The sequence below is a fragment of the Aulonocara sp. 'chitande type north' Nkhata Bay genome, linkage group LG15, assembly GCF_057382095.1.
Source record: "Aulonocara sp. 'chitande type north' Nkhata Bay isolate Kocher_YH1m ecotype deep benthic linkage group LG15, A_spYH_male_GT1.1, whole genome shotgun sequence".
In the NCBI taxonomy this organism is placed as follows: domain Eukaryota; kingdom Metazoa; phylum Chordata; class Actinopteri; order Cichliformes; family Cichlidae; genus Aulonocara; species Aulonocara sp. 'chitande type north' Nkhata Bay.
In genome coordinates this window covers 26618278-26646014 of record NC_141358.1, presented here as the reverse complement: position 1 = coordinate 26646014, position 27737 = coordinate 26618278, and the positions used below count along the sequence as shown (strand labels likewise).

General features: G+C 41.4%; 1 protein-coding gene across 1 annotated transcript; it reads right to left on the bottom strand.

The window, feature by feature from the left end:
- Positions 1–765: 765 nt before the first annotated feature.
- Positions 766–20393, bottom strand: LOC147313225 (uncharacterized). The gene is made up of 15 exons (XM_086265263.1): positions 20311–20393; positions 14478–14580; positions 14236–14367; positions 12945–13055; positions 8999–9130; positions 8217–8315; positions 7841–7892; positions 6678–6903; positions 4676–6473; positions 4406–4579; positions 4142–4315; positions 3818–3991; positions 3531–3704; positions 3113–3159; positions 766–3005 (listed from the first exon to the last, which is right to left on the bottom strand). The coding sequence occupies exons 2-15, from the start codon at positions 14564–14566 to the stop codon at positions 2479–2481; spliced, it is 3909 nt and encodes a 1302-aa protein (XP_086121389.1). The 5' UTR covers positions 14567–14580; positions 20311–20393; the 3' UTR covers positions 766–2478.
- Positions 20394–27737: the final 7344 nt, after the last annotated feature.

The following is a 27737-nucleotide window of genomic DNA, read 5'->3' as shown; positions in this document are numbered from 1 at the left end:
ATCAGTGGGACAAGTAGGTCCAGATCGCAAGAACAAAGTATGTTTCCTTCTTAAAGTTAATGAGCCTGAACTTCAGAAGCCTAAATACTGAGGTTAGATTTGGATGTTTGGAGTTTTTACAGGGTGGGGTTGCTAGCCCCACGCCCAACCCTCCTCCTTTATCATCCGGGCTTGGGACCGGCAATGGCAGAGTTATGGAGATCACTAGCTGCCCGATGCGCCGCCCGGCATAGGAGGAACCAAGTGCTAAGATTTGGATGATCCTCCGTGTTTTCTGTGACAGTGAGACTGAAACTCTGGATCAGCCGAATCTTCCTGTGATTTTGGATCAATATTCAGTGCATTCCACAGTGACGGCTTCTGGCCGTGAAAATAGTCTGGAAGTTATGTGACCTAAATCTGAACAGTTTTATCTCCTAAAAAAATAAAGTTTCACATGACAGGAATCATAGGAAAGCCTTCAAGGTTAGTTTCTTTAGTTTTACATGAGTCTGAGATGAGCCCTTCTCCGAGGGACAGCTCATAATTGAGTTTGATTTTATTGCTCTATTTGTTTATACTTTAAAAATACATCTATACACACCTGTCAGCATCAGCTATTGTCCCTCTGACAGATCCATTTTAGAAAATGAGACATCTTCAGCATGGAGACCTATGGTTGATTCCTGGGCCACAGGCAGGAGACGGGGGAGAAGTCAAGGTACAGAGTAGGGAAAAAGAAAAGCCAGAGTCCATCCCAGTAATGCTTTATTAATGTCTCACAGGCATAAAAGTGTCCAATATTTTTTAATGGAACTACTTTAAATTAAAACAACAGGCTGTGCATTTTTAAAATTTCACAGTGAGAAAGAATGAAGGGCAGATCACGTAAAATGACAAAAATAAAAATTCAATTTAATTCAGTTCACTTTTATTTATATAGCACCGAATCACAGCAACAGCTGCCCCAAGGTGCTTGATAATGTAAGGCAAAGACCCTACAACAATGCAGATAAAATGCCAACAATTTACGAGCAAGCACTTTGGCGGCAGTGGGAAGGAAATGCTTGCTTTTAACAGGAAGAAACAGGCTCGCAGAGGGGCGGCCATCTGCTGCAGCCAGTTGGGGGTGAGGAGAGAGAATAATGTATAAAAAATAAGGGACACTCTCATCATGGCCGGGGTTTGGCTGCTTCTTTTATGTGTTCAAGGTTAAAAACAATTATGCAAAGTGTACGTGTCCTTGATTATAGCTCCTCCTACAAGTGTCCTCTGTCGTCCTGAAACATTTTACGATTCACAGACTGGAGGACACAGGGACAGTGTCTATAACAGTAAAATTAACATAAAAAAACAATAAAGCACTTTTCAAAATCAGTCATAAATCACATAGAAGTGCATTTATTGCTGCAGGTCTCTAAGTAAAGACAACTCACAGAGTGGGAGTGGACCAACACAAAGGTATCTGCACTTTGATGCTTCCTTTACAAGAGGATACACTAATATACCTTTTGGAAAAGAAAACAAATCCCACAATTCAAAGTGTTAAGTGCTTATTTGGATTTTAACGAATGAATTCAACTTCAGTAATAGAAAAGCTGGATAGCGACAGATGTCACACTGTTACATCTCTGCAGCAAAGAGAAAAAAAATGAGAGTGAATAATATAAACATGATAAATTGGATACATCCTCCCTCTGTGTGATGGTTGCCATTATTGCAATGCTGTGTGGACTGTGTGGCAGCTGAAGGCTCTCACAACAACGGGTAGTGTAGAAACAATGGCAGACTTTAAAAAAGGCTCACATTTCTCTAACGGAAGCAGGTACCTCTAATAAGCATCTGTGCTGATGCACAAAAAAACCTGGTCTCACAGAAATAGATCTCCTAACACTGTTTTAATGTTACAATGTCAGAGCCACGTTAGAGTCAGTTGTGAAGTCTGTAGTAGTGCACACATGAATTATTTCATGTGAGCTAGCAGTATTGAATAATTATGTCTGTCAGTGATGAATCATTGATTTTTGATTTTTAAACTTTTTCAGTCAAAGGTAACTCTGATGCTTAACCCTCACCAAACCAAACAGACACTTAAACAGACATATCACTGATGTCATTGATGTGTCTGTTTAGGTGAAGAATTTGTTGTAGTTCAAGATTCATTCAGCTTTTTTGGTACGTCGTATGTAAGGTCATGGTATGTTGTCATCTATTATTATCTATTGCCTGCCTTTTATTATTGTTTTATTTTAAAATTTGTGTTTTGACTATTAGTTCCTGAAGATTAATACTTTTACAATGACCATCTTCTTTTTGATTGCTAGATGTTAGTAATGGTAAGACTACTTCTAGTAATTTCCTCTTATCTAAGATATGCAGTTAGTGTTGAGCTGGTCTTCCAGCGTCGATACGGAAGATGACAGAGCGCAAGTGGAAACCCAAGTGAACCATCATGCATCATCAACATTATCTGAAGCTGCGGTCATTTCCCACAGACTCTTACACAGAACACAGAGACACTGAGGAGTCATATGACCTAAGTCTAAACCCAGCGTACAGACTTTCAGTGAATGTGGTGCTGAAGGTGTGGAGGTGAATCAGAGTGTCAGAGGAGACTGTATAGAAAGACAGAGTGCCAGCAGGACAGTCCACATACACCCCTACTCTGCTCTTGATGAGGGAGGAGGAGATGGATGTTTCCCGGTTATTGTGCCACACAGAGTAACCACCATCAGAGCAGCTCAGACTCCAGGACTGATCATTCCAGCCAAACCTGCAGTCGGTCCTATCTGCTTTTCTACTGATTCCTCTGTAACTTACTGCTATAAAGACCCCCCCACTCCACTCGACCTCCCAGTAACAGCGACCAGTTAGAGCATTTCTACACAGCAGCTGAGAGCAGGTATCAAATCTGTCTGGATGATCAGGATACGACTGTTCCGCTCCCACTATCACCTTCCTGTTGTTGTTAGCAAGTTTGAGCTTCCTGTTTACTGAGTTTGTGTCCAGTTCAAGTTCAAAGAAATCTGATGGAAGAAGAGAGGAGACATAATAATAACTAACAAAAATATCATTTAAAGATAGGGTTTAAAGACAAACTGACAGGTGGCTTTTTTTCAGCAGTCAAACTTACACTTCCTAACATCAGGTTTCAACCTGTGTGCTCCACCATGCTCCACCCTGGATGAAAGAAGAGTTGGGATGACCATCAGCACCATCATGAACATAAAGAGTGATTTAACAGACATCTGTACCCTGACCTCAGTTTACATTTTACATTTTTTTGAAACCTGCTTGTGTTGCTTATAACCGTATCATGATAATAATCCAGTGTATTTCACTGGATTATTGACAAAGTTCACAAAAGAATACTCTGCATTATAGATGCATGTTGCACATAATTATGACCATTAACCAATCTATTCAGAAGAAATATATTACACAAAAAATGTGAAAAGTATAAACTTCTTATGTGATGTAGATTCATTCTTCGGAAACCTCTGTGGTTCATCTGTGAAAAGAAATTTTAAGATCTTGTCATATTCCTGTACCTGAGAACATCAAGTCTCCAGTGTGAATCCTTTACTCCAGCCCATAGCTGTTCCACTCCTAAGTGTCCTGGATGATTGTAACTCAGATCCAGCTCTCTCAGGTGAGACGGGTTAGAACTAAGAGCTGAGGCCAGAGAAGCAAACCCTTCGTCTGTTACCAGACAACCTGATAGACTAGAGTTAGTAAAAACAAAATTCAAGCAGAAAGTAAAGAAAAACCTACACGTATTGACCATCTGCACCATTGGATGAACATTAAGATAGATTTAAGACAGTTGTATTCTGACCTCAGAGTTTCCATTTTACAGTGTGGACTTTTTAGTCCAGCGGAAAGCAGCTTGACTCCTAAATCCAGCAGATTGTTGTTGCTCAGGTCCAGATTTCGTAGATGAGAATGATTGGAGCTAATAGCTGAAGCTAAACAACCACAGCCTTCATTTGTGACCTGACAACCTGACAAACTGGATAAATAGAGGTCATGAAGTTAAAAACAAAGAATAAAACAAAACAAAAAAAAAAACAACCCAACAAAAACAACAAAAAACAGATGTTGGCCACCCATTTCAACATTTGGACATTTTCACACGAGCATTAGTTGGCTATATTCTGACCTCAGAGATTCAATTTTACAGTGAGGACTCTCAAGTGCCATCGAAAGCTGCTGTACTCCAAAATCTTTGAGATTGTTGTTGCTTAGCTCAAGCTTTCTCAAATGGGATGAGTTGGAACGAAGAGCTGAGGCCAAAGGAGCGCAACCTTTTTCTGTTACCAGACAACCTGACAGACTGAGATTGAATCATGATTAAATCACACAACATTAAAGAAAAACCTTTAAAATAAGTCAAAATCTAAACATTAATTAATTGTATCCTTACCGGAGTGTTTCTAGTTTGCAGTGAAGACTCTGCAGTCCATCAGATAGCGGCTTCAATCCGGAATCCTTCAGGTTGTTGTTACTTAGGTCCAACTCTCTGAGACCAGAAGGCTGAGAGCTAAAAACTGAAGATAGAGTTTCACAGCTTCTCTCTGAAAGGTTGCATCTGTTGAGCCTGGGGAACAATTGCCAATGAAGACAAAGTGATTTATTTAAGTCATACAAAATAAAAAATATCCAATTTCCTTGACCTATTCACAGATCCACCTACAGAGCTCTGTTGGAAGCTTTGATGACTGGCAGGAGATTTACAAGAGCCTCATCTGAAGCAGAGTATTTCTTCAGATCAAACACTTCAAGTTCTTTTTCAGAAGACAATAAGATGAAGACCAGAGCTGACCACTGAGAAGGAGACAATTTTTCTGTGGGGAGACGTCCTGAACTCAGGGACTTTTGGATCTCCTCCACTAGAGAATGATCATTCAGCTCATTGAGACAGTGGAACAGATTGATGCTTTTCTCTGCAGACAGATTCTCACTGATCTTCTTGATGTATTGGGCTGTTTCCTGATTGGTTTGTGAGCTACTTCCTGTCTGTCTCAGTAGACCCTGTAAAAGAGTCTGATTTGTTTGCAGGGAAAGACCCAGGAGGAAGCGCAGGAGCAAGTCCAGGTGACCTTTTGGACTCTTTAGGGCTTTGTCCACAGCACTCTCATGGAGATGTTTGAGTTTAGATTTGGGTCTTACTTTAGACAGCAGAGATGTTGTTTGTTGTTCTCTCAGCAGGTTGACTCCAGAGTTGATGAAGGTCAGATGGACATGAAGAGCAGCCAGAAACTCCTGAACACTCAGATGGATGAAGCAGAACACCTTGTCCTGGTACAGTCCTCTCGCCTCTTTAAAGATCTGTGTGAACACTCCTGAGTACACTGAGGCTGCCGTGATATTGATGCCACACTCTATCAGGTCTGATTCATAGAAGATCAGGTTTCCTTTCTGCAGCTGATCAAAAGCCATTTTCCCTAGAGACTTGATCATCTTCCGACTCTTTTTATTCCAGTGTGGATCTGTTTCAGCTCCTTCTTCATACTTCACATTATTCACTTTGGCCTGAACCACCAGGAAGTGGATGTACATCTCAGTCAGGGTCTTGGGTAGCTGTCCTCCCTCTCTGGTTTTTAGCACATCCTCAAGAACTGTAGCAGTGATCCAGCAGAAGACTGGGATGTGGCACATGATATGCAGGCTTCGTGATGTCTTGATGTGGGAGATGATCCTGTTTGATTTTTCTTCATCTCTGAATCTCTTCCTAAAGTACTCCTCCTTCTGTGGGTCAGTGAATCCTCTGACCTCTGTCACCATGTCAACACAGTCAGGAGGGATCTGACTGGCTGCTGCTGGTCTTGTGGTTATCCAGATGCGTGCAGAAGGAAGCAGGTTCCTCCTGATGAGGTTTATCAGCAGCACATCCACTGAGGTGGACTCTGTAACATCAGTCAGGGTCTCAGTTTTGTGGAAGTCCAGAGGAAGTCGACACTCATCCAGACCATCAAAGATGAACAAAACCTGGAAGTCTTCAAAGCTGCCGCTATCTTCTTCTTTGGATTCAGGAAAGAAGTGATGAACAAGTTCCACCAAGCTGAACTTTTTCTCTTTCAGCACATTCAGCTCTCTGAAAGTGAATGGAAACATGAACTGGATGTCCTGGTTGGATTTGTCTTCAGCCCAGTCCAAAGTGAACTTCTGTGTTAGGACTGTTTTCCCAATTCCAGCCACTCCACTTGTCAGCACTGTTCTGATTGGCTTATCTTTAACAGGTGAGATTTTAAAGATGTCTTCTTGTCTGATTGTTGTTTCTGGTCTGTCTGATTTCCTGGATGCTGTTTCGATCTGTCTGACCTCATGTTCATTATTAACCTGTGCAGTCCCTCCCTCTGTGATGTAGAGCTCTGTGTAGATCTGATTCAGAAGAGTTGCATTTCCTGCTTTAGCAATTCCCTCAAAAACACACTGGAACCTGTTCTTTAGGTTAGCCTTGACTTGACGCTGGCACTTTGCAGTCTGAATTCCTACAAAATAAAAACAATGACAAGTTAATAAAGCTTAATAAAAGGTCAACTTCTTTTTTTTTAAACACACTCCATTAAATCTATTCTGCCAGAAAACTTCATAGATGTGATGGAGATGCGTAGAATCTATACAAACAGAGTTTGAAATGTCAACTTTTTCTGTTGCTTCTTTTTCTGCTTTCCATTGTGTTAAAATTCTCTTACTGCACTGCAGACGGTCAGCCAACTCTTGCTGCTTCATTCGCTTCAGGAAATCCACTGTAATTCTCAGAAATGACTCGCTGGTACTCTTCCTCTCCTCCTCGTCAGATTCCAACACCTCCTCATTTTCCTTCAGATTCTCTGCATTTTTGGGGTAACCTGGACTCAGAATGTTCTGGATCTTTTTCAGCTCATTCTTCACAAAACTGAAAATGTTTTCCTCCAACATCTGGAACCCAGAAAAAGGTTGTTTAACTTCAGTTGAGACTGACGAGAAATGTACGCCTTTGTAATAATACACTACAGTTAATGTGCCAGAATTTATTCATTGCTTCCATTCATCCTCCCTCTTCCGCTTATTTGAGTCACAGAGGAGCTGGAGCTGATTCCATGAGGTGAGAGGCAGTGTGCGCCTTGATCCAGGGCTAACTCAGAGAGACAGATAACATTCACACCTATTGGCAATTTAGAATCAAATTAACCTAACCCCAACAACTGCATGTCTTTGAACTGTGGGAGAAAGCCAGAGCACCTAGAGACAAACACAGGGAAAACTTTACACAGAAAGCCGCTGGCCAGATGGTGGAACAGTGCTACCACCACACTGAACTGCTGAAGTTATAATAAAAATAAAATCAAATAAATTATTTATATTTATATACAGGCATAACTAAACAATGTACCCAGTTGTCACGGCATGGGTCTAGGGGTCCAAGGCTCATGTGTTTATTGTGTTCTGCTATCTCTCTCCTGTTACTCAGTCTCTCTGTGTGTGTTTGTGTGTGTGTTATTTACATCCGCGTAAATAACATACACACGTTTTGGTTTGCTGGAGGAATTATTCCTGAGCTGGAGGCAGCCACACCTGCCGTTCGATATCCGTGGCCAGCTGATTACCGTTGTCAGGAGCACTGGCTTTAAGAGGGTGGCTGAGCTCCTGCCGGCGTCAAACACTTTAAGTACAGCCGTTGACTAATGTGTGTTAAAGACCTCGCTATAGTGGATTATTCTGCTGAGCTGTGTTTTTTTGTGTGCCACCACGAGTTGGGAGCGGAGTGCGTCTATTGTCATGGAGGGAAGTCACGGTTTGGAACTGGGGTTTTGGAACATAATAAAATAAAGTTTAATTACTTTACTTCTAGAAAACAATCTAGACTTCCACTCACCATAAATACGTAGTCCAGATGTGTTTGATGGTGCAGGACCTGCTGGTCAACACTGCAGAACACATTTAACTTTAGTATAAGTACAGTTTGTTTAAGGGGTTCCTTTCTATAATAAATTCTGATGGAAACAAAGTAAATACTTGTATGTGATCCCAAAAGCTTGATTCTGTTCATCTGGATGTTGTGTTTTCAGTGGGAGAAATGTTTCATCACTCATCCAAGTGACTTCTTCAGTCTCAGCTGACTGCAGGTTTCCCCAATCCCACTGAAAACGCTACATCCAGATAATCAAAATCAACTTTTGGGGACTTACTTATCTAAATGTTGGATATGATGTATTCAAGGAGGACGCAAAATGAAATTCTTATATTCTTACCTGTTATCAACAGACTGGGGTCCATCTTGTAAAAATATCTTCCATTCTATAGACCCACAGCTGGGTGCAAGCTGTGCGTCTGGACTTTCCTGAAGGACACTGTTAGAAGTACACAGATTTAACACACTCCACTGAAAAATTCAGCATAAAACATCTACTGAAAAAAAAAGTAGGGCATGTAAGGTAAAAACTTGGTGTGGAGGCAAAAAGTAAAAACATGCAATCAAACCAAAAAAAACTGGTACCACATGGATCAAATGATTTCAGTACAAGGAGGCATACTGAAGGAGTCCTTAGGAAGGATCTCCAATGATGCACTGAGCACTCAATCTTCTCCTTTACTCTCTATACTTTTATATGACGCTATTGCATGTCACTATATTTGTTCCAGCTCTTTCTTGTAATCTGCAGTCACACAGATAATTGTACTTAGTGTTCTTGGAGCTGCTTTTTTCAGTGTGTAAAAAACTTCTGGTTTTATGGACAAAATTTCTTGGTGTAGCCAAGAAGAGGGTTTCCAGACAGATATTACCTTTTTCAGGATTATCTGACCATCATGAACTCTCCTTATGAGGCCATTGCTCTCAAAATGTGTGAATACAAATTTTTTTTTTTTGCAACATCATAACGAAACAAAACCAGTGGGCGCAAGAAACTATATCAAACACACATATGCAAATGCACGCACGTACACACACACACACACACACACACACACACACACACACACACACACACACACACACACACACACACACACACACACACACAGTGAAGCTTACTAGTTTTTAGACAACTGCCAGCTCTGAAATTTGCTGCGTCTGTCTTTCGTCTGTTCGCTCTTCGCGGACTCGCAACTTGATTCAGGTCCAGTTTCTGTTACAGCAGAGTCCAAGCTGCTCTGTGTCTTTTTGCTTAAACACAACACACACACACAGACACACAGACACACACACACAAGTGAATACAGAAGAACAAGAAGACTCAGCACAAAACAAACTGTATCAAACTTTAGGATTGTTGAGTTATTTTTTGAAGGAGGAGAATTAGTAACATTGTTAACTTCACCATTGTAATCTCTGCCCCACATTTACTTTGTTCCCATCTCATCACCTAAAGCTTGGGGCTATTGTGCTGCATTGGCTGTGCACAACATGCAAATCACTACTAATCAGTAAAAGAACTTGAAATTTAACAGGCTGTGAGAGAAGAAGTTGATGACATAGAGCTACATTCCAGCTTCCGCTTGTTAACTGATGCTATAAACCACCGAGTTAAAGTGCTTTAAGAGCACAGGTGGAAGACGTGTTATGTTTTTAAGTGATGATGAGCTCCTCTTCTCCTCTTGCCTGGCAGCTACATATTCACATCCTCTGTCTCTGCTCTGCACATGTCCAAACTGTCTTTACTCATCTCTAATCTTTCTGAAAATCTGAACTCGGACTTGTCCCTTCTTTATAATAGTTTCTGTCTCCATATCTATTTTTTTTTTTTTTGTGTGTCCCGTTTGGATCTTTAGCCATCAGAATTGTTGTCTTAAGGCCAAGAAAGATGCCAAGCGGATTTATTTTACCAAGTGGATCATCATGGCCTTGCCATATTGGTCCATTTGATTGACCTTTATTATAATTATGAATTTATTTTATTTTCAGTTGCTACAAACTGAAAATAAAATAAAGACATGACTGGGGGATAGGACAGGGAGAAAGAATGAAAAGAAAGAATGAAAGAAAGAGAGGGAGAGAAAGAAAACCAAAGGGGAGAAGAGACGGTGAGAAGGGGGGGAAGAAAGAGAAAAAAACAAACAAACAAAAAAACAAAACACCTGGGTCACCTGTATGGAGAAAAAAAACAGAAGAGAAAGCAAACAGCAAAGAGCAACATAATAAAAAAACAGCACCATCACAATAAACTAGCTAGCAGTAGATATCAGTAGATACTAAATAATAAACGATATTGTGCAGCACGCAAGATAGACAGCGCACAATGTGCTTTGAGGCAGCAGCCAAGAAAGCTGTAGTCCGCGTCTGTGAATACCCGTGTGTACACCTGTGTGCATACCTGTGTGGATCAGCATGCTTGCATTCCAAAGGTTTCTCCATGTAATGATCTGCTAGGGAGTGTGGGGAGCCACAGCCCCGTCCTCCAGGGTATGAAGCAGGTATGGAGGAGATCAAAACTCCAGACATCCAGAGGCCCCCAGAACACAAGAGACCAAGGAAGACCAACAGAGGGGCAGCTGCGCCACTGTCCCAGTAAGAGCTGAGGAGAGTCCCAGATGAGGGCTCACTCAGCAGCCGCGGAGCAGAAGCCAGGGGGAGTTGCAGTGACGCGCCCGTGAGCTCCGCCGGCAGCCAGCTGTGCCTGAGTGACCGAGCCCCAGGCCGAGAGGCCGGGGGCACCCCACCTCTGAAGTGGCCCGAGCGAGCCCCAGGCTCCAGGCCCCGATAAGCGGCCGCCAAGGAGTGAGCTGGTGTGTACCCGGACGCCCACCCCCAGACACAAAGAACCACCAACGCACCGACACCTGAGGGAGTCCGCCACTGGCAGGGGAAGTGGTGGTGGGTGGAGATAGGCCTCCAAACCTTGGAGGGCCTGAGATGTCCCCAGAGAGGTGGCGTCTGATACCCAACCTGACATATAGACACAGACATACAGCCACACACAGACACAAACATCCATTCCCACCCTCATGCTCTCATATGCACTTACTCCACACTCAACCAACGTGGAGACAGACATAAAGAGACGCTGTACACACGATCACACTCCCCAAGCGTACTCTACGAACCGGGTCTAGGTACCCTTGTATCTCCCCCTCCTGCAGAGAGTTCCTGGCACAGAGAGTTCCATATCTACTGACATTCCTTTTCTCTCTGGAGCACACCTCCACCACTCCACGCTCTCTGATCCACCCCACTGACCCCACACTGATTGTTATTAACTTTACAAATTATCACTTCTGTAGTTTGTTCTACATCACCTCAGAGATGTCCACTACATTCCTGCTTTATTGAAGTTTATGCAGGTGGATGCTTCTCTAGTGTCCTGGATTGTTGATTACCTGACAGGAAGACCACAATATGTACGTCTCCCACAGTGTGCGTCTGACAAGGTAATCAGCAACATAGGGGCACCCCTTCCTCTGCACCCTCTACACCACAGACTTCAGCCACTGCACAGAGACCTGCCATCTTCAGAAGTTTTCTGATGACTCTGCGGTGGTTGGATGCATCAGCAGGGATGATGAGACAGAGTACCGGGCTGTGGTCGACTCCTTTGTCACGTGGTGTGAGCAGAATCATCTGCAGCTCAACGTGGCAAAGACCAAGGAATTGATCGTGGACTTTAGGAAGACCAGGAAATACTTGACCCCTGTTTCAATCCAGGGGGTCAGAGTTGACATTGTGGAGGACTATAAATACCTTGAAGTACATATCGACAATAAACTGGACTGGGCTACAAACACCACAGCACTTTACAGAAAGGGCCAGAGTCGTCTCTATTTCTTGAGGTGACTGAGGTCCTTCAACATCTGCCAGAAAATGCTCAGGATTTTCTACGAGTCTGTTGTGGCCAGTGCGATCCTCTATGCTGTTGCATGCTGGGGGAGCAGGCTGAGGGTCGCAGATGCCAACAGACTCGATAAACTGATTCGTAAGGCCAGTAATGATGTGGGGATGGAGCTGGACTCCCTCAAGGTGGTGTCGGAGATAAAGACAATGTTGGATAACACCTCCTACCCACTCCATGACATGCTGGTCAGTCACAGGAGCACGTTCAGTGAGAGACTGAGATTACCGAAAAGCACCACTGAATGACACAGGAAATCATTGCTGCCTTTGGCCATCTCCCTGTACAACACATCCACTTAACACACTGTTTACTGCAACAGGCATTATCGAATTTCCCAGAGGAACCCACCCGAGGGATTAATAAAGTTCTATCTTATCTTATCTTATCTTAACAGCTACACCCTTCTTGCACATGTTCTTTTTCAGCTATTTATTAATAAGTGACTTTTATGTATATATATATACCTGTATATATTGTGCTATTCTTAGTTAGAGTATTGTCTGTCTTTGTTAATGTTTGTTTATAATGGAGCACTGTAATAAAAAATAATTTCCCCTAGGGATCAATAAAGTATTCTGATTCTGATTATTAAATCTCATCACTGTGTCCTCTTGAGTCTGCATTTGGGTCCACCCCCAAACATCCGCCCCTAGGCCCCCTCAACACTGACCTTGTTGTTTTTGTAAAGTGCGCCGAGATTAACCTTGATTTGTATGAAGTGAACTTTAACCCTTTCTTGCATGAATTATGACAACCTCAACCAGGATTTTTTTCTTAAGTATTTTCATCCATCTTTAAACATGAAGATTTTTGAACTTCTTTTTTTTTTAAACATGTACTTTTCAAAGAGTTATTTTTTTTTTAACCCATAACAAGGGTTAAGGCCGCAGGAGTAGAAGAGTAATTGGTTCACAGGGAACTGAGACATGTAATTTTGACATGTTTAGCTCTAAGATTTGCAGCAGCAATTTAACTCAGACTCAGTAACTTTAAAGCAAAGTGGTTAGCAGTGCAAAGAGTGGAGCTGTGCTTTATTTAACTCATTGGGTTTATATGGGACATGTTATCATTTTACACACATCGCTCTGGTCATAACATGCTAACTTCTGAATAATAACTGATTAATTATTTCTGTATAATAAACAGACTTACTGTTTTTTAAATAAGGGCTTCTTTTTCAGTCTGATATGATGTTTGCTGCTCGCTGACATGGGTTCAGGTTCAGATCCAGCAGAGTATGATTTGTACCACAGCTTTTTTCTTCTACATAAAACACACACACAGATTTGAGTGATGACATCACTGCCTCATCGGTCAGACATGAGCATCTCTGATCAGTTTGGACTCACAGAGGTTACAGCAGTGTAATGTGGAGACAAAGGCTGTATCCCAATTCAGGGTCTGCAGCCTGAAAGGCCGCATTTTAAGGCCGATTACGTCACAGCGACGTGACGAAGGCTGTCCCAATTCGAAGGCTGCTCAAAATGCGGCCCTAAAATGCGTCCTTCATTTCCCTGAATTTTAAGGACGTGGCGGTGTAGACTTCTTGGCCCAACATATCCCAGAATGCATAGCGCGGCGGTGGGTGTGGATAATTTTGCCGAAAAAAAAACGCGGATGAGGGGCGGCCGAAGAGTAAACTTTAAGTAAGTACTGAATATTATGTCACTTATTTATGTGCAAATGTTTAATAACAAAGAACATTAAACATTACTGTTGGCCACATGTCGGCAAAGTTATGTGACATTAGTGACGTTTGTACTAACTTGGTTTTAAAGCCTTTACTTTAAAATATACGCCATTCAATAGCTGACCTTAATCTTACAGAGAATGATCAAAGCTCATGTAGAAACAAACAAACAAGTGAACAAAAGATTTTCTCTTTCATTTCTGTCAAACAAAGCTGTATGAAACGTTTCCAGCTGTTACTATCATGGTTGCTAGGCAACCTGGGCAGCGCAACGGAGGCTAGACTGTCCCATTTCACAAGCCTCGCACTTCTGGCCTTAGCGGTCTTTAAGTACGCGGCCCTTGAGGATCGTTGAGGCTGTGTACTTTAAGGCTGCAGACCCTGAATTGGGATACAGCCATTGAGCAGTAGTGAAAAACAGGAAACCAGTGAGAAGGTTTACTGGGAAACAATCAGGATGTAATTTCTGTGTTCATGTTGCTTTCAGGCTCCTCTTCTGTGGAACCAGCTTCCAGTTTGGATTCAGGAGACAGACACTATCTCTACTTTCTCATAGGAGATTATGATTGTTGGGTCTAGATTACAGTATTAAGGGCCTGAGGTGACTGCTGTAATATCTTTATTCAGAACACTGAAGTTTCACTCTGTCAGTGTAAAATTTGTATCTCTCTGTTTAATCCAACCTCATGTTGGTGTAGTGCCCTGAGTCACTGTCCTCTGAAACATATACATGAAAACAAAAACTTACAGTACCTTTTAGAACTTTTTGAAGACCATTGTTCTTTATAATCAATCGGCTCGTTGAGGGACCTGTCACTCTTTACAGACACAGAGCTGGGTTCATGTTCAGGTCCAGCAGAGTGTGATTTGAACCACAGCTTTGGTCTAACACAAACACAAACAGAGCTTTGAATGTGAATAATGATGGAGCAGTGATGTGAGTGCTGAGCTGTGACATGGAGAAGAGTCCTGATAGTCAGAGACGGTCCTCTCACCTCTGAGCTTTGGTCTGGCTCTCATGTTCCCCACACAGAGTGGCTGCAGAGGGAGGGACTCCCTCCTCTCTTTGCTCACACTGATCCATAGCAAAGCCCACACCTTCACACGGAAACAGCAAACTAATAGTTAACAGTGAAAGAAACATTGGTGAGACAAGCTGAGACAGGCTGGACAATTATGGACAAATGTATTAAACCCTCCAAAATAGGGCTAGCCAGCGTTGGGACCAGGAAGTAGAGTTGCAGTCTTACACGCCTCTCTGCAGCTTCTCTCCTCCTGTTACCCTCCCCAAAACCCATCTCCATAGAGACTGTGTCAGCTCCCAAACAGACAAAAAACAAACATAAAAAACACAAAGAAAGAACAATACAGCATCCACATCTGAACTAAAGAGTAAAACAGTGAAATGTGGATTATTAAACATTAGGTCTCTCTCTTCCAAGTCTCTGTTGGTACATGTCTTAATAATTGATCAATAAATCGATGTCATATGCCATGGGAGTGTCTGGTCGGATGTGGTCCAGGTTCCTGCGGTGGAGTTGGCCAGCTCATCACCTGCTTCCAATTTCCGGGCCTCCATCTGGAGGGTTTTTAAGCCAGCGTTTCCTGCCACTCCTTGCCAATTCATCCTGCTACCACTAGTGGTAAACTTGGCCTCCGCTGTGTTTGGACTCCGTTTGCCTGGATCGTGGGTTGATCCTGTGTTCTCCAGATGCATCACCCGTCGTGCTCATCAGCAGCGCTGGTTCTGTTTCCACTCCGTTCTCCAGTCTGCCTAGAACCCTAGGACTCACCATCTCCTCGGCCTGCCCTCCAGCCCGTACTTCAACGGTGAATTCCTCTCCCCTGGACACCCTGGAACCTGGACCAGCTTCCCCGCATTCTCAGCCATCCCTGGGACGCTCCCACGGCAACCCCTCCTCTGCCTAATAGCCGGTGTTTTCAAGTAAGCACAAGACTCTCCACTAGTACCACTCTAATTGTTTTCCAGATCAGTAAAACCTCGTGTTCTCCTTGTGTTCCACGTCCGTTTCTCCATCCTCTGGTCTCCCTCAGTTCCTGCGTATAGTTTCTGTTAGAATCAGCCTTGTTTAAGTACTTTTTTCCTACAAATAAATTGTACATAGTTCGAGCAATTGAGTCTGCTCTTGAGTCCACAGCATCCTTGTTTGAGACAATCAATTTACTTTACCTTACAGAAACCTGGTTGCAGCAGGATGATTATGTTAGTTTAAATGAATCAACACCCCAGAGTCATTCTAACTACCAGAAACCTCGAGGGGGCGGCCTGTGCTTTACCTCGCCATGTATGACACTGGATAAGGCCTCAAATCAGATGTGCTTGACTCCCTGTTTCAAGGTACTGGGTCGTGTGACCCAGTGTTTGAGTTTTTATGTATCTTACCTTTTGTATTCATTTGTGTTCTAGTTTAGCTCATCTAGTTAATTTCTAGGTTACAGTTTAGTCCTTTGTTTCTTAGTTGTTTCTGTCATCTCCCCCTCTACTGTCTCCTGGGCCATGCGTCTACCTGTCATGTTTCATGTCTGTGTGGTCCTTGTTTTGAAGTTTGTGTCATGTCTATGTCTCAATGTTTCCTGTTTTATTTTGAAAGAGTCTGGTGTTCTTTGTTCATTGTATTTAGTTTTCACTTCCCCTATCCTGTCATTAGGTTCATGTGTGTCAGCTGTTCTTCCTCGTGTGTTTCCACTTCCCCTGATCATCCCTGTGGGTATTTAGTCTCTGTGTTTCATTCAGTCTGTGTTGCATTGTCTGTTATCATTCCTGTCACTCTAGCTACACGTCATGAGTCATAGTTTTTCGAACTCTGTTACTAGTCATGTTCATAGTAATCTGCTCCTGTCATGTTTTCATAGTCTTTCATGTACCAATCCAGAATTCTGTTCTTAGCTTTTTCATGTTGTGTTCATAGCTCATAGTTACAGTTCAAGTCAGAGTCTTAGTTTGTCTTAGTCTTTAGTTGTTTCCCAGTTTAGGCTCTTTGTTTAGGTCATTGCCTTAGTTTATTTTTGGCTATTTTTGCTTTAATGTTTACCGGCCCTAATAAAGGCTGGCTTTGAGTTTAGTAAAAGTTTTGCCTCCTTCGTCTGTGTCCGCACCTGGGTCCTCCAAACACCCTCCACATGGTCTGCCCCCGCTGACTGTGACATTCTGGTATAATTCTTAAACACGTAACCTAAAGCAGATAACTCGTAAGCTGGAGAGGAAATGGCGTGTCACACATTTAGAAGAGCATCATTTATCCTGGAGAAATAGTTTGCTGCTTTATAAGAAAGCCCTCCGTAAAGCTTACTATTCGTCACTGATTGAAGAAAATAAGAACAACCCCAGGTTTCTCTTCAGCACTGTAGCCAGGCTGACAAAAAAGTCAGAGCACTGTTGAGCCTATTCCTTTTCCTTTAACATTAACTAGTAATTCTTGAACTTTTTCACAAATAAAATTTTAATCATTAGAGAAAAAATTACCTATAATCATCTCACAGATGTAATATTATCTACAGCTACTTTTAGTACCATTGATATTCATTTAGGCTCTTTTTGTCCAACTGATCTTTCTGAGTTAACTTCAATAATTACTTCCTCCAAACCATCAACGTGTCTTTTAGATCCCATTCCTACAAAACTGCTCAAAGAAGTCCTGCCATTAATTAATTCTTCGATCTTAAATATGATCAACCTATCTCTAATAATCGGCTATGTACCACAGGCCTTCAAGCTGGCTGTAGTTAAACCTTTACTCAAAAAGCCATCTCTAGACCCAGCAGTCTTAGCTAATTATAGGCCAATCTCCAACCTTCCTTTCATATCAAAAATCCTTGAAAGAGTAGTTGTCAAACAGCTAACAGATCATCTGCAGAGGGATTGATTGATTGATTGATTGAATCTTTATTTTGAACATGTTGAAAAAGTATAAAAAAAAATAGAATTAAAAGAGACAAATGAACAAAGCAAACAAAAGGAAAACGAGCAAACACAACTCCAAATAACGTCCATGTTCAAAAAGGAGCAGGAAGAAGCATAAGCTTATTTAATCCCACCCCTTTTCCACTATCTAGTATCAATAGACTACAGAAATACCTCCTTGCAATTACATTATATGTTATGTGTAATTTTTAAAAAAAAAAATATACACATATATGTTTCTATCTATCCATACATACGTATATACACACATACGCACATATACACATTTTCAATAACCCCATTAACACCTCAAGGATACACAACCTACAATTATATATATATTATACCCATACCAACAAACCCGTGCATGCGCACACACATGAAAATATTAGACAAGAACACCCTATCAAATCTCTACCTTTTCCCTGTACCCTGTAAAAACCATATCCTTAAACCACTTTTTAAACTGCGCCATGCTTGGACATTGCTTCATATCTTTACTTAGTCTGTTCCACAGCTTCACTCCACACACAGAGATGCAAAAACTTTTTAATGTTGTACGGATACGAGGATGTTTTAAATTTAATTCCCCCCTCAAATTGTATCCCCGTTCCCTTTTAGAAAACATTTTTAGAATATTGTCAGGAAGCAGGTTATTTATTGCTTTATATATAATTTGTGCTGTGAGAAAATGAACCAGATCTGTGAATTTTAGAATTTTTGATTTTAAGAATAGTGGATTTGTATGATCTCTGTAACCAGTTTTATGGATTATCCTTATGGCCCTTTTTTGCAATATAAAGATTGATGATAGCGAACATTTGTAAGTATTGCCCCAAACCTCTGCACAGTAATTCAAATACAGTGCAATCAGGGAACAATAGAGAATGTGGAGTGATTTGTGGTCCAGAATGTGTTTTACTTTACTCAAGATTGAGACACTTCTTGAAATTTTGTTATGTATATGATTTATATGAGACTTCCAGTTTAATTTATCATCTATAATCACACCAAGAAACTTATGTTCAAGTACTCTTTCAATTTCCACACCATCTACATGAATCTGCACTTGTGCATTTCTAAGGGAATTCCCAAATAAGATAATTTTAGTTTTACTTAGATTTAGCGATAGTTTGTTCCTGTTAAACCATTTTTTAATTTTGCACATTTCTGAAGTAATTGTATCCAGCAGCTCCTTTAGATTCCCCCCAGAACAAAAAATATTTGTGTCATCTGCAAATAATACTAATTTTAATATATCAGATGCCTTACAAATATCATTTATATAAATAATAAATAATTTTGGACCCAGTACAGAGCCTTGTGGAACACCACAAGCAATGTCCAAGCATGATGAGGAATGGACACCCATTTGGTTTATTTGAAGAGTTTCAGTCAGGTTTCAGAGCTCATCACAGCAGAGAAACAGCTTTAGTGAAGGTTACAAATGATCTTCTTATGGCCTCTGACAGTGGACTCATCTCTGTGCTTGTCCTGCTAGACCTTAGTGCAGCATTCGATACTGTCGACCATAATATCCTATTAGAGCGATTAGAACATGCTGTAGGTATTACAGGTACTGTACTGCAGTGGTTTGTGTCATATCTATCTAATAGACTCCAATTTGTGCATGTAAATGGAGAGTCCTCTTCACATGCTGAGATTAATTATGGAGTTCCACAGGGTTCAGTGCTAGGACCAATTCTGTTTACATTATATGTGCTTCCCTTAGGCAGTATCATCAGAAGACATAGCATACATTTACACTGCTATGCAGATGACACCCAGCTCTATTTGTCCATGAAGCCAGATAACACACCAATTAGTCAAACTGAAGGAATGTCTTAAAGACATAAAGACCTGGATGGCCACTAACTTTCTGCTTCTTACTTCAGATAAAACAGAGGTTATTGTACTGTGCCCTGAAAATCTTTGAAATATGGTATCTAATGACCTTGTAGTACCATATCACCCCATTAGAGCACTTCACTTTCACACTGCAGGCTTACCTGTTGTTCCTAGAGTATTTAAAAGTAGAATGGGAGGCAGAGCCTTCAGTTTTCAGGCCCCTCTTCTGTGGAACCAGCTTCCAGTTTGGATCCGGGAGACAGGCACTATCGCTACTCTTAAGATTAGGCTTTAAACTTTCTTTTTTTGCTAAAGCATATAGTTAGGGCTGAATCTTCCCTTAGTTATGCTGCAATAGGCATTTTTACTGTGTAACTGGAGAAAGCGTCTTAGATTACTGTTTTCTCTCTAATAGAAACTGAGACTGTTGTTGAAAATCTATATGTTGGAACTTCAAAGTCCAAAAACTTCATAACCTGTATAAACTGTGGCAAAATCCACTCAGTATGTGTGACACCTAATAGGATGTTATGGATCAAATGCATACAGCTAGTGAATCATTATGTAATAATAATATTAATAATAACTTTTTATTATATTTTTACTATGATGTAACTAGTATATTATTTCACTTTGGTGTCCCAGAGCTTCAGGCGTCCACCCAGGGTGACTGATTTAAAAATGTCTCTTTATGCTGAGCTTAGACCGTAGACTATTTAATCCACACCTTGTGAATTAAAATTGAACCTCAGCCAAGCTTATGTGGGCCGTTCAACCACTTCACACATTCTCTACATTTTTCCCTGCAGACTTAGGTTCAGATTACAATCAAACTGTAATTCACATTACCTGCTAATCACAACAAGAACACATGAAAATCACTGGAAAGTCATTGTTCTTTACCTCAGAGAGAAGACCTTTACAACATTTATACCCTAAAGCAGCAAACAGCCAATCAGCATGAAGAGACATCTCTCCTGTACAGCCGGTGATCCAGCTCACTGTGATCAGACTGATCCTGTTCGCACATTTACAGATTTCTCAGGTGGGATTCTTACCCGCTGATTTCACTTCACATCATCTTCCAGACACTTCCCAGCTTTCTGCGTGGAGGAACCATCTGGAGAGAAGTAGCTGCTCATTCAGCCCGTTTGTTAGTCCTGGTGTCTGTGAGCGTCTGATCTGATGACACTGACGTGTTATCGTAAGTTAACTTTAGAGTGACGTCAAAACCAGTTTAACCTGTAGAAACTGAGCAGCTAAGTGTAACCCTGGTAAGATTCACAGCAATCAGAAGTACAGGGTTCTTTAAATGCATCATAGTTTCCCATATTGTAGCTCTTGTCTGATAGTTTAATTTCTGATCTTGCCCTGAAGGCATTACCTGCAGCTTGGTGCGCGTGAAGGTGTGGTGCAGAGGAAAAAGGACGGCAAGGAAAAACTCCAGTTAAAAGGGAAAAAGAGGTTCCATTAACATTTGTGAGAGAGTTTCCGTTAGCGGTGAACCACAGACGGGTACCTACCTCAAAGGAGTCGGAGTGTTTCTTTGAACCTTTTGAACCATTCTGAATGTTTTTTTTTTTTGAGGGACAGTTCCATGTGTGCCGAGTGAAGAGCTGGTATTGTGGATCTAGGACACTGTTGCTGCTGTGGAGAGCTTCTGTGTGTCAGGACGCCGACACATTGATGCCTACCGTACCAGGAGGGCGGTAGGAGAAAAAACAAAAGGAAGTCCACCTGAGAGATACCTTATCATTTTCTTTTGCTACTTTTTTCTTCGCCTGGGACTCAGGTTGTTTTTTGTTCTCAAACCCAAATAAACTGGTAACTAAATGAAACTGACATCATAAAAACTGACTGTTGACAACCAGTAAAAGTCCAGTGGTACCACATTTTCCATTCTTTTTCCTTTTCTTTGGGGTGTTGAAATATTGTTTTTTCTTTCTTGTCTTACATCTGTTTTGATTGTTTCAATTACTTTTGTGATGCATTTGAGATGGTTACTGCATTTGAAGGTATCCCTACATTGAGAATGAGCAAAGGGAACTGATCCAAAGAAAATATATATAAAGCAAGGGCGTAGATTTGGCATGGACGGAAGGGACATGTCCCCACCAATATTCAGCGATTATTGAGTTGTCCCCACCAATAATTTGATCTATTCGAGTAAAGAAAATCAAACCCGATAGAAAGAAAAAAAAAACAAAAAACGATCTGTCAACGTCTCATTTACCCAGCGGTGAGTCCTACTGGAGTCCTACCTCATGTGACAAATATGGCCAATGTGAATGGCTGTGCCTTTCACAGAGCTCTTCAGGTTGTTTTGTTGCTATAATTAATTTATATTAACAATAATATAAAATTATGCACAAAAAAAGTGGTTTTATTTATATATGTTTATATATAAATATATGTGGTGGCCCCTAGAGACAAAACACGTACAAACTCCAAAACACATTTCTAGCATGAACTGAAATTCCAAAGCAGAGCTACTAGATCACTTAAATTACACAATTGAAAGCATGTGTGTATTGTTTGTGTATTTATACACAGGCACTCATATATATTCAAATAATTTAAAAAAAAATGTTCATTTACCTGTTATTACCACACACCAAATCCAGTCGTTGGTACTTGCTGGCTTACCTAGTGGCTACAGCCACTAGGTAACAAAAGCTCAACCCTAGCATCCTGGAGCACTTCTGTTGTCTTTTGTATGTGTTTTGAGTTTTTATGTGCTTCTGAGTTCTGAGTCAGCTTTTTCCTTTTACAAATTTAAAGTGAAACAACACAAAACACTGCAAACCACAACACAATTAAATATAAATTAAAATATGAAAACAAAAAGAACATGCACATTCTCTGTCATATGGACCTGCATGAATAAACTTTCTGAATCCTTTATCATCTGCAACTGAAAATAGTTGTGGATGATTACTATACCTTTCTAATGTGACGTTGTTGTCCCTGGCTCTCTTTCTCTCCCTCTGGCTCTGTTCCTGTGCTACTGAGTGTAACTACCGCCCCTCCCCCCTCTGCCCAGCGTAAAGCACAAGGCTGAGTGAAGCAGAAAAAAAGTGCGAGAGAGAGGCTGAGAGAAAGAAAAAAAAAAAACCCACGTGATGGCTTGCGATAAGGAGCCGGCTCGCGTCGTTCACGTCAAAGAGCCGGCTCTAAGAGCTATTTCGTTCGCGAACGACCCATCACTGCTGTTTAGTTTTAGCAGCGGCAAACCTGCGCTGCGAGGAGGAGAGGAGGACAGCAGCAAAAAGGAAGAACCTGGATATAAGTATTTTTCAAAGAAACCTGCAAGTTACTTAAAGCCAAATTAACTCATAAAATGTGTCCGTCATAATAACGTTACAGGCTATGCTAGGCTTTGGCCCACATCAGTCTAAAATTGTATGTAAGTATGAATAACGTGTTTTGGAAACGAACTGCACAACATGCAGCACTATTAGTTATCTCAGTCTCCCACAGTAGCATTTCTAATTTTGATTGAAACTTTCAGAGAAAACAGCAGCTTTGAGCAAGCCAGGATATTAGTTTACGGAGGTTGTTAAAATTATATGTCTAACATTAAAATGTTGGTGACACAATAATTTCATCCTAATGGTACTGACATATTCATAGGGTTAATTTTTGAGACAAAATGTCATGAGGTAGTCATGATTTTGCAAATATCCACCTTGTAGTGCAGCACACAAATGATAGGTTTTATATTTGTATAAACATTTTTATAAACAGTGCAAAAAGCACATTAAAGTAATCCCACGACCCCTTTACAGGAAGTGTGTTTCGTGTAGGGGTGACGGGCAAAGGCTATTTCATGTCTTTTCATGTCTTCATTTTATGCTTTTTGACTTCAGTTAGATTTGTCTGTAACAAATCCTCACAAGAACATTTAGTTTAATCATAATCACTTTTAAAGCAGTCACAGGAATACTTGTCAATCCCAACCCTAACCCACAGATTAAAGTTTCCTCCAACTTTTCCGTACAATCCACTTTTTACTAAATCACTTTAAAAGTCAAAGTGTCGTGTGTGTGCTCTCATTCACTCTCATATCTGTCAAGGCCGTTTCTACCCAGGCTTTCAGTTAGACCAGAGTTAGACCTGTCTTGTCACAGTGACCGGATGGGACCTCAAGCGCAGACTGAAAATGACAGTTCAAACAGTTCTTTATTTATAGAAAACACCAGGTGCTAGATATGTACAGGTGAGGAGAAATCCGGGGTCCCAGGGGTCCAAAGGGATGATCCAGAGAGGGGAGGTCGCTTACTCTAGTGCTCCACAACACAGTTCCACACAAAAGGGAATCATCACTTAGCCACAACAGTAACTCCTGAGAGGCAGGGTTGTTCAGTCAGGGGAAACTGTTCTCAGGATAAGGGAAGTCAAAACTAGGAAACACCTCCTGAAGGTAAATCTTAGATCTTTTCACCAAGAGAGAATCCAACACTAACGTGTCAAGCACAATCATCCAGCAATGAGAGAATCTGAGCCCCGGCTTTAAATGGCACAGGAACACAATAGCTGAGTGACTGGAGACAGGTGCGTGGGACAAAGGCAGAAGCCCGCAGTGAGCTCCGCCCAGGCAGAGTGATGAGAGAGAGCAGTATTACAATAAACAAATGTAGCATCACTGGGCTGGCCGGGAAGACACAGGGACCATGACATGTCTCTAGAATCATTATTATGTTTGCCAACATAAACATAATTATATTTAACTTATGATGTTCTGATCAGTATTAAACATAATTAACTATCAGAAAAGTCACATCTGAATCATAATCTTGTGTTTAACCTTTGCAACATTTAACTTTAAAAGTATAATGATGAGTTTGTAACAGAGTTCTTATCTTTAGTTACAGGCTGATAACACTCAGTCTTTATAGAGACTGGTGTCATAGACAGAGATGTTCCTCTCACCTCTGACTCTCATGTTCCCCACACAGAGTGGATGCAACTGTTTTTTCAGATTTACAGTTAAGTGGAAACTGATATTCAAGAGGAACAAAATGTAATACAACATCAACTTTAAATATAAACTAAATATGTTCAATATAGTTTTTGTGCCTAAGCTACTCATTTAAAAAAAATCTCTCTCTCTCTTTTTTGGGGCATTGCCACTTCTCCACACCCACCTTCCTTCTCTGTGCGTCATCAATTCTTACATTGGACCATTACTGCTCATGCTTTCTAATGATGGACCCTAAAGTTTGGTAAAGCTCGCCTTCTCATCTTTCAATAACCGTTTGAAATATCTCTCTTGACCAAATGCTCGAGAAGTTACATTAGTGCAAGGCGCACATGGTAAAATCTAGGCGGAATTGAGTTTTCCTTCTATGTTCAGATAGCAGTAGGTTGTGAATGTTTTGAGCTACCATAATACACCAAATATCGCTGTAAAGCGCAGCTTCACTTCTTTCTGAAACCATTCGCATTTTTGCTCTAGCGTGAACAATGACGAAGTTACAGTTGTTTAAAGAGCACTTGTAAAATGATCAATAAAGGTTCAAGGTTTATTTGTCACTTGCATAGTTATACAAGTATAACACACAGTGAAATGTAGCCTGACACGCTCCTCGACATGTGCAAAAAAATTGGGGGGGGGGGGGGTTGAGAGGAAGAACATTATATATATATAGTATATACATTGGGTGATTGTGCAGTAGTAGCAGCAAGCAGGTGAATTCTGTACATTAATATGAATAGACATCTGAGTATTTTACAGGATAGACAATATAAACATATTTAAAATTAAAGGAATTGAAATGTACATTGTGCCTTGGTTTAGTGTCTGGAAGAGTCCTGTCTCAGTCAATTATAGATGATGTGAGAGGGCGGGTGTGTGTGTTTAGGGCACGGATGGCTTGGGGATAGAAGCTCCTCTTGAGTCTCTCTGTCCTTGCCCGGATGATGCGGAACCTTCTACCAGATTGCAGAAGTTGGAACAGTTTGTTGCCAGGATGGGACGGGTCCTTCAGTATCTGCGCTGCTCTAGTCCGGCATCTCCTGGTGTAGGTGTCCTGAAGCGGGGGGAAAGCAATCCTGCAGCAGCGTTCTGCTGTACGGATCACTCTCTGGAGAGCTTTTTGGTCCTTCACACAGCTGTTCCCAAACCACGATGTCATGTTCTGTGTGAGGATGCTCTCCACAGCGCCTGTATAGAAAATCCTGAGGATCTTTGGGGAGACCCTGAACTTCCTCAGTTGTCGTAGGTGATACAGGTGCTGCCTAGCCTTTTTGGTCTGGACCAAGATACTTGAAGGACTGCACCCTCTCCACTGGAGCTCCATTGATGATAATGGGCGTGTAGTCTCTGTGCTGACTCCTTCTGAAGTCCACCACCAGCTCCTTGGTCTTGCTGACGTTCAGCTGGAGGTGGTTGTCCTGGCACCATGATGCCAGATTCGTCACTTCATCCATGTAGGCCGTCTCATCGTTGTTGGAGATGGCACCCAACACCACTGTGTCGTCAGCAAACTTCACAATGGTGTTGGAGCCATGGGTGGCCACACAGTCTGAAGTGTAGAGGGAGTAGAGCAGTGGCGAGAGGACACATCCCTGAGGTGCTCCTGTGTTGATGGTGATGCTGTTGGAGAAGCACCTGCCCACCCTCACCACCTGAGTTCTGCCAGTGAGGAAGTCCAACACCCATGCACACAGACGGCTGTTAAGTCCCAGATCCCTCAGCTTTGTGAACAGTCTGCAGGGCACTATTGTGTTAAACGCTGAACTGTAATCAACAAACAGCATTCGCACATAGTTACCCTGTTTCTTGTCCACATGGCTGAGAGTGGTGTGTAGGACGTGGGCAATAAAGTGTTAATGGTTATTTTTAACATATTTTGAAAAGATTAGATCCCAAAGTCATCACGATCCCATAAACAAGGCACGCCCACCATTTTTATTTTACAAGGTAACTTTCCAGTTTTTAAAGTTGTGTGTTTGAAGCAGGACTGAAGATTTTACAGAACAAGAATTTTAAAACCCTAAAAGGTATTAGTTTCTCACTAAAAGCAGTAAAAATAGCATCTTATTATTATTATTGAAAAGATGTTCAACATGAGGAGGTTGCTGAGAGTTTGAGTGCTTCACTGCTTTCTCAGTCTGATCAGTCTGAGCTTCATGTGCTTAGTTTCCTCCTCCTCTCACACTTCATTCGTAGATGCACGCTTTCCACCACGTAAAGGTCCTTTAAAGGAATCCAGTCATTCAGGATGGAAAACCTGTTTAAGAGTTATTCCTGTTACAAATGTAATGTGGACGTTTTTTTTTATTTTTATGATTGTAACAGACATTTCCCTCTAAAGTACCGGGAGCTGAAGCAAAAACATATACAGTGTTCGTATGAGCCAGAATACACCTGACAACATACATTCCTTCATCACGCTCTTGCTTCTGTTACCAATAAGACTCAGATGAGTTCAGCATCAGTTCTGGCGTCACTGCTGCGTTTAATCCAAAGTGTCAGTCGAGCTGATCCAGGCTGTTTTACCAGTACACAGTCTCTTCACTTTTCACTGCTGACTCCAGATCACATTACAGCCAACCTACTGTTCACTTTAGTATCAATCACTTTGAAGAACTTAAAGGAACAGGAAATACATAAAAGTCACACAAGGACAAGATGCCAGATTTTTAAAAAGAAGTTAGTGTCTGTAACTCATAAACACGAAACACCATTCTTTAACTCGGAGAGAAACTGTTCACAGCTTCCAGAAACTGTACAGTCGGTGATTCAAAACAATAAGACCTTAGTCACAACAAGGAAGCAGCGGAGCAAAGTGCTCTGTCAAGGTAATAATGTATAACCTTAGATGTGAGGAGCAGGATGACGAGAAATATGTCCTCTCTATCTAGATCAAGCATTTTGGATCAACTGGAGTTTTTTTTTTTTAAATTAAATTTGAGAACTTTCTCATAACGGTGAGTTACTACATGTAGTGAAGTAGATTCTGGGGTAGGATTTTATATGATGTCCACAAATGCACCACTGACATCCACACATTCCCAGCCGATAATTAGCAGGCTTATAAGAAACAGCTGCGCTTCACTACCAGAAGGAGGCATTTGGCAGTCTTGTTCATCCAAGGTGGCTGAGAGGGGAACCTGTTTAGCAGGATTTGAGAAATTTTTTTTTTTTTTTTGGGCGTCGTTCCAGACCGTACTCCATACCAGTTGGTGGCGGTAATGCACCTTTCACTTGTTTGCCAACCGCCAATATAACTGTAAGAAAGAAAGAAAGAACGAAGGTGGCTGAGAGCATTAGGCAGTTAAGTGCTGCAGATCTCTCAAGGAAAGCTACTCAGTTTAGTATTGCCCTTTAGAGAGTGGTGAGTGGGACTCTTGTGTTCATCATAACGTGGCATACAGTAGGGTGGACTTTAACAACTGTTTCCCTCTTTTGTTGCAGGTTTGCACTATACTGCTGCTGTCTTGTCATATGCTGTTTTGTTTGTTATGTGATGCTTTTATA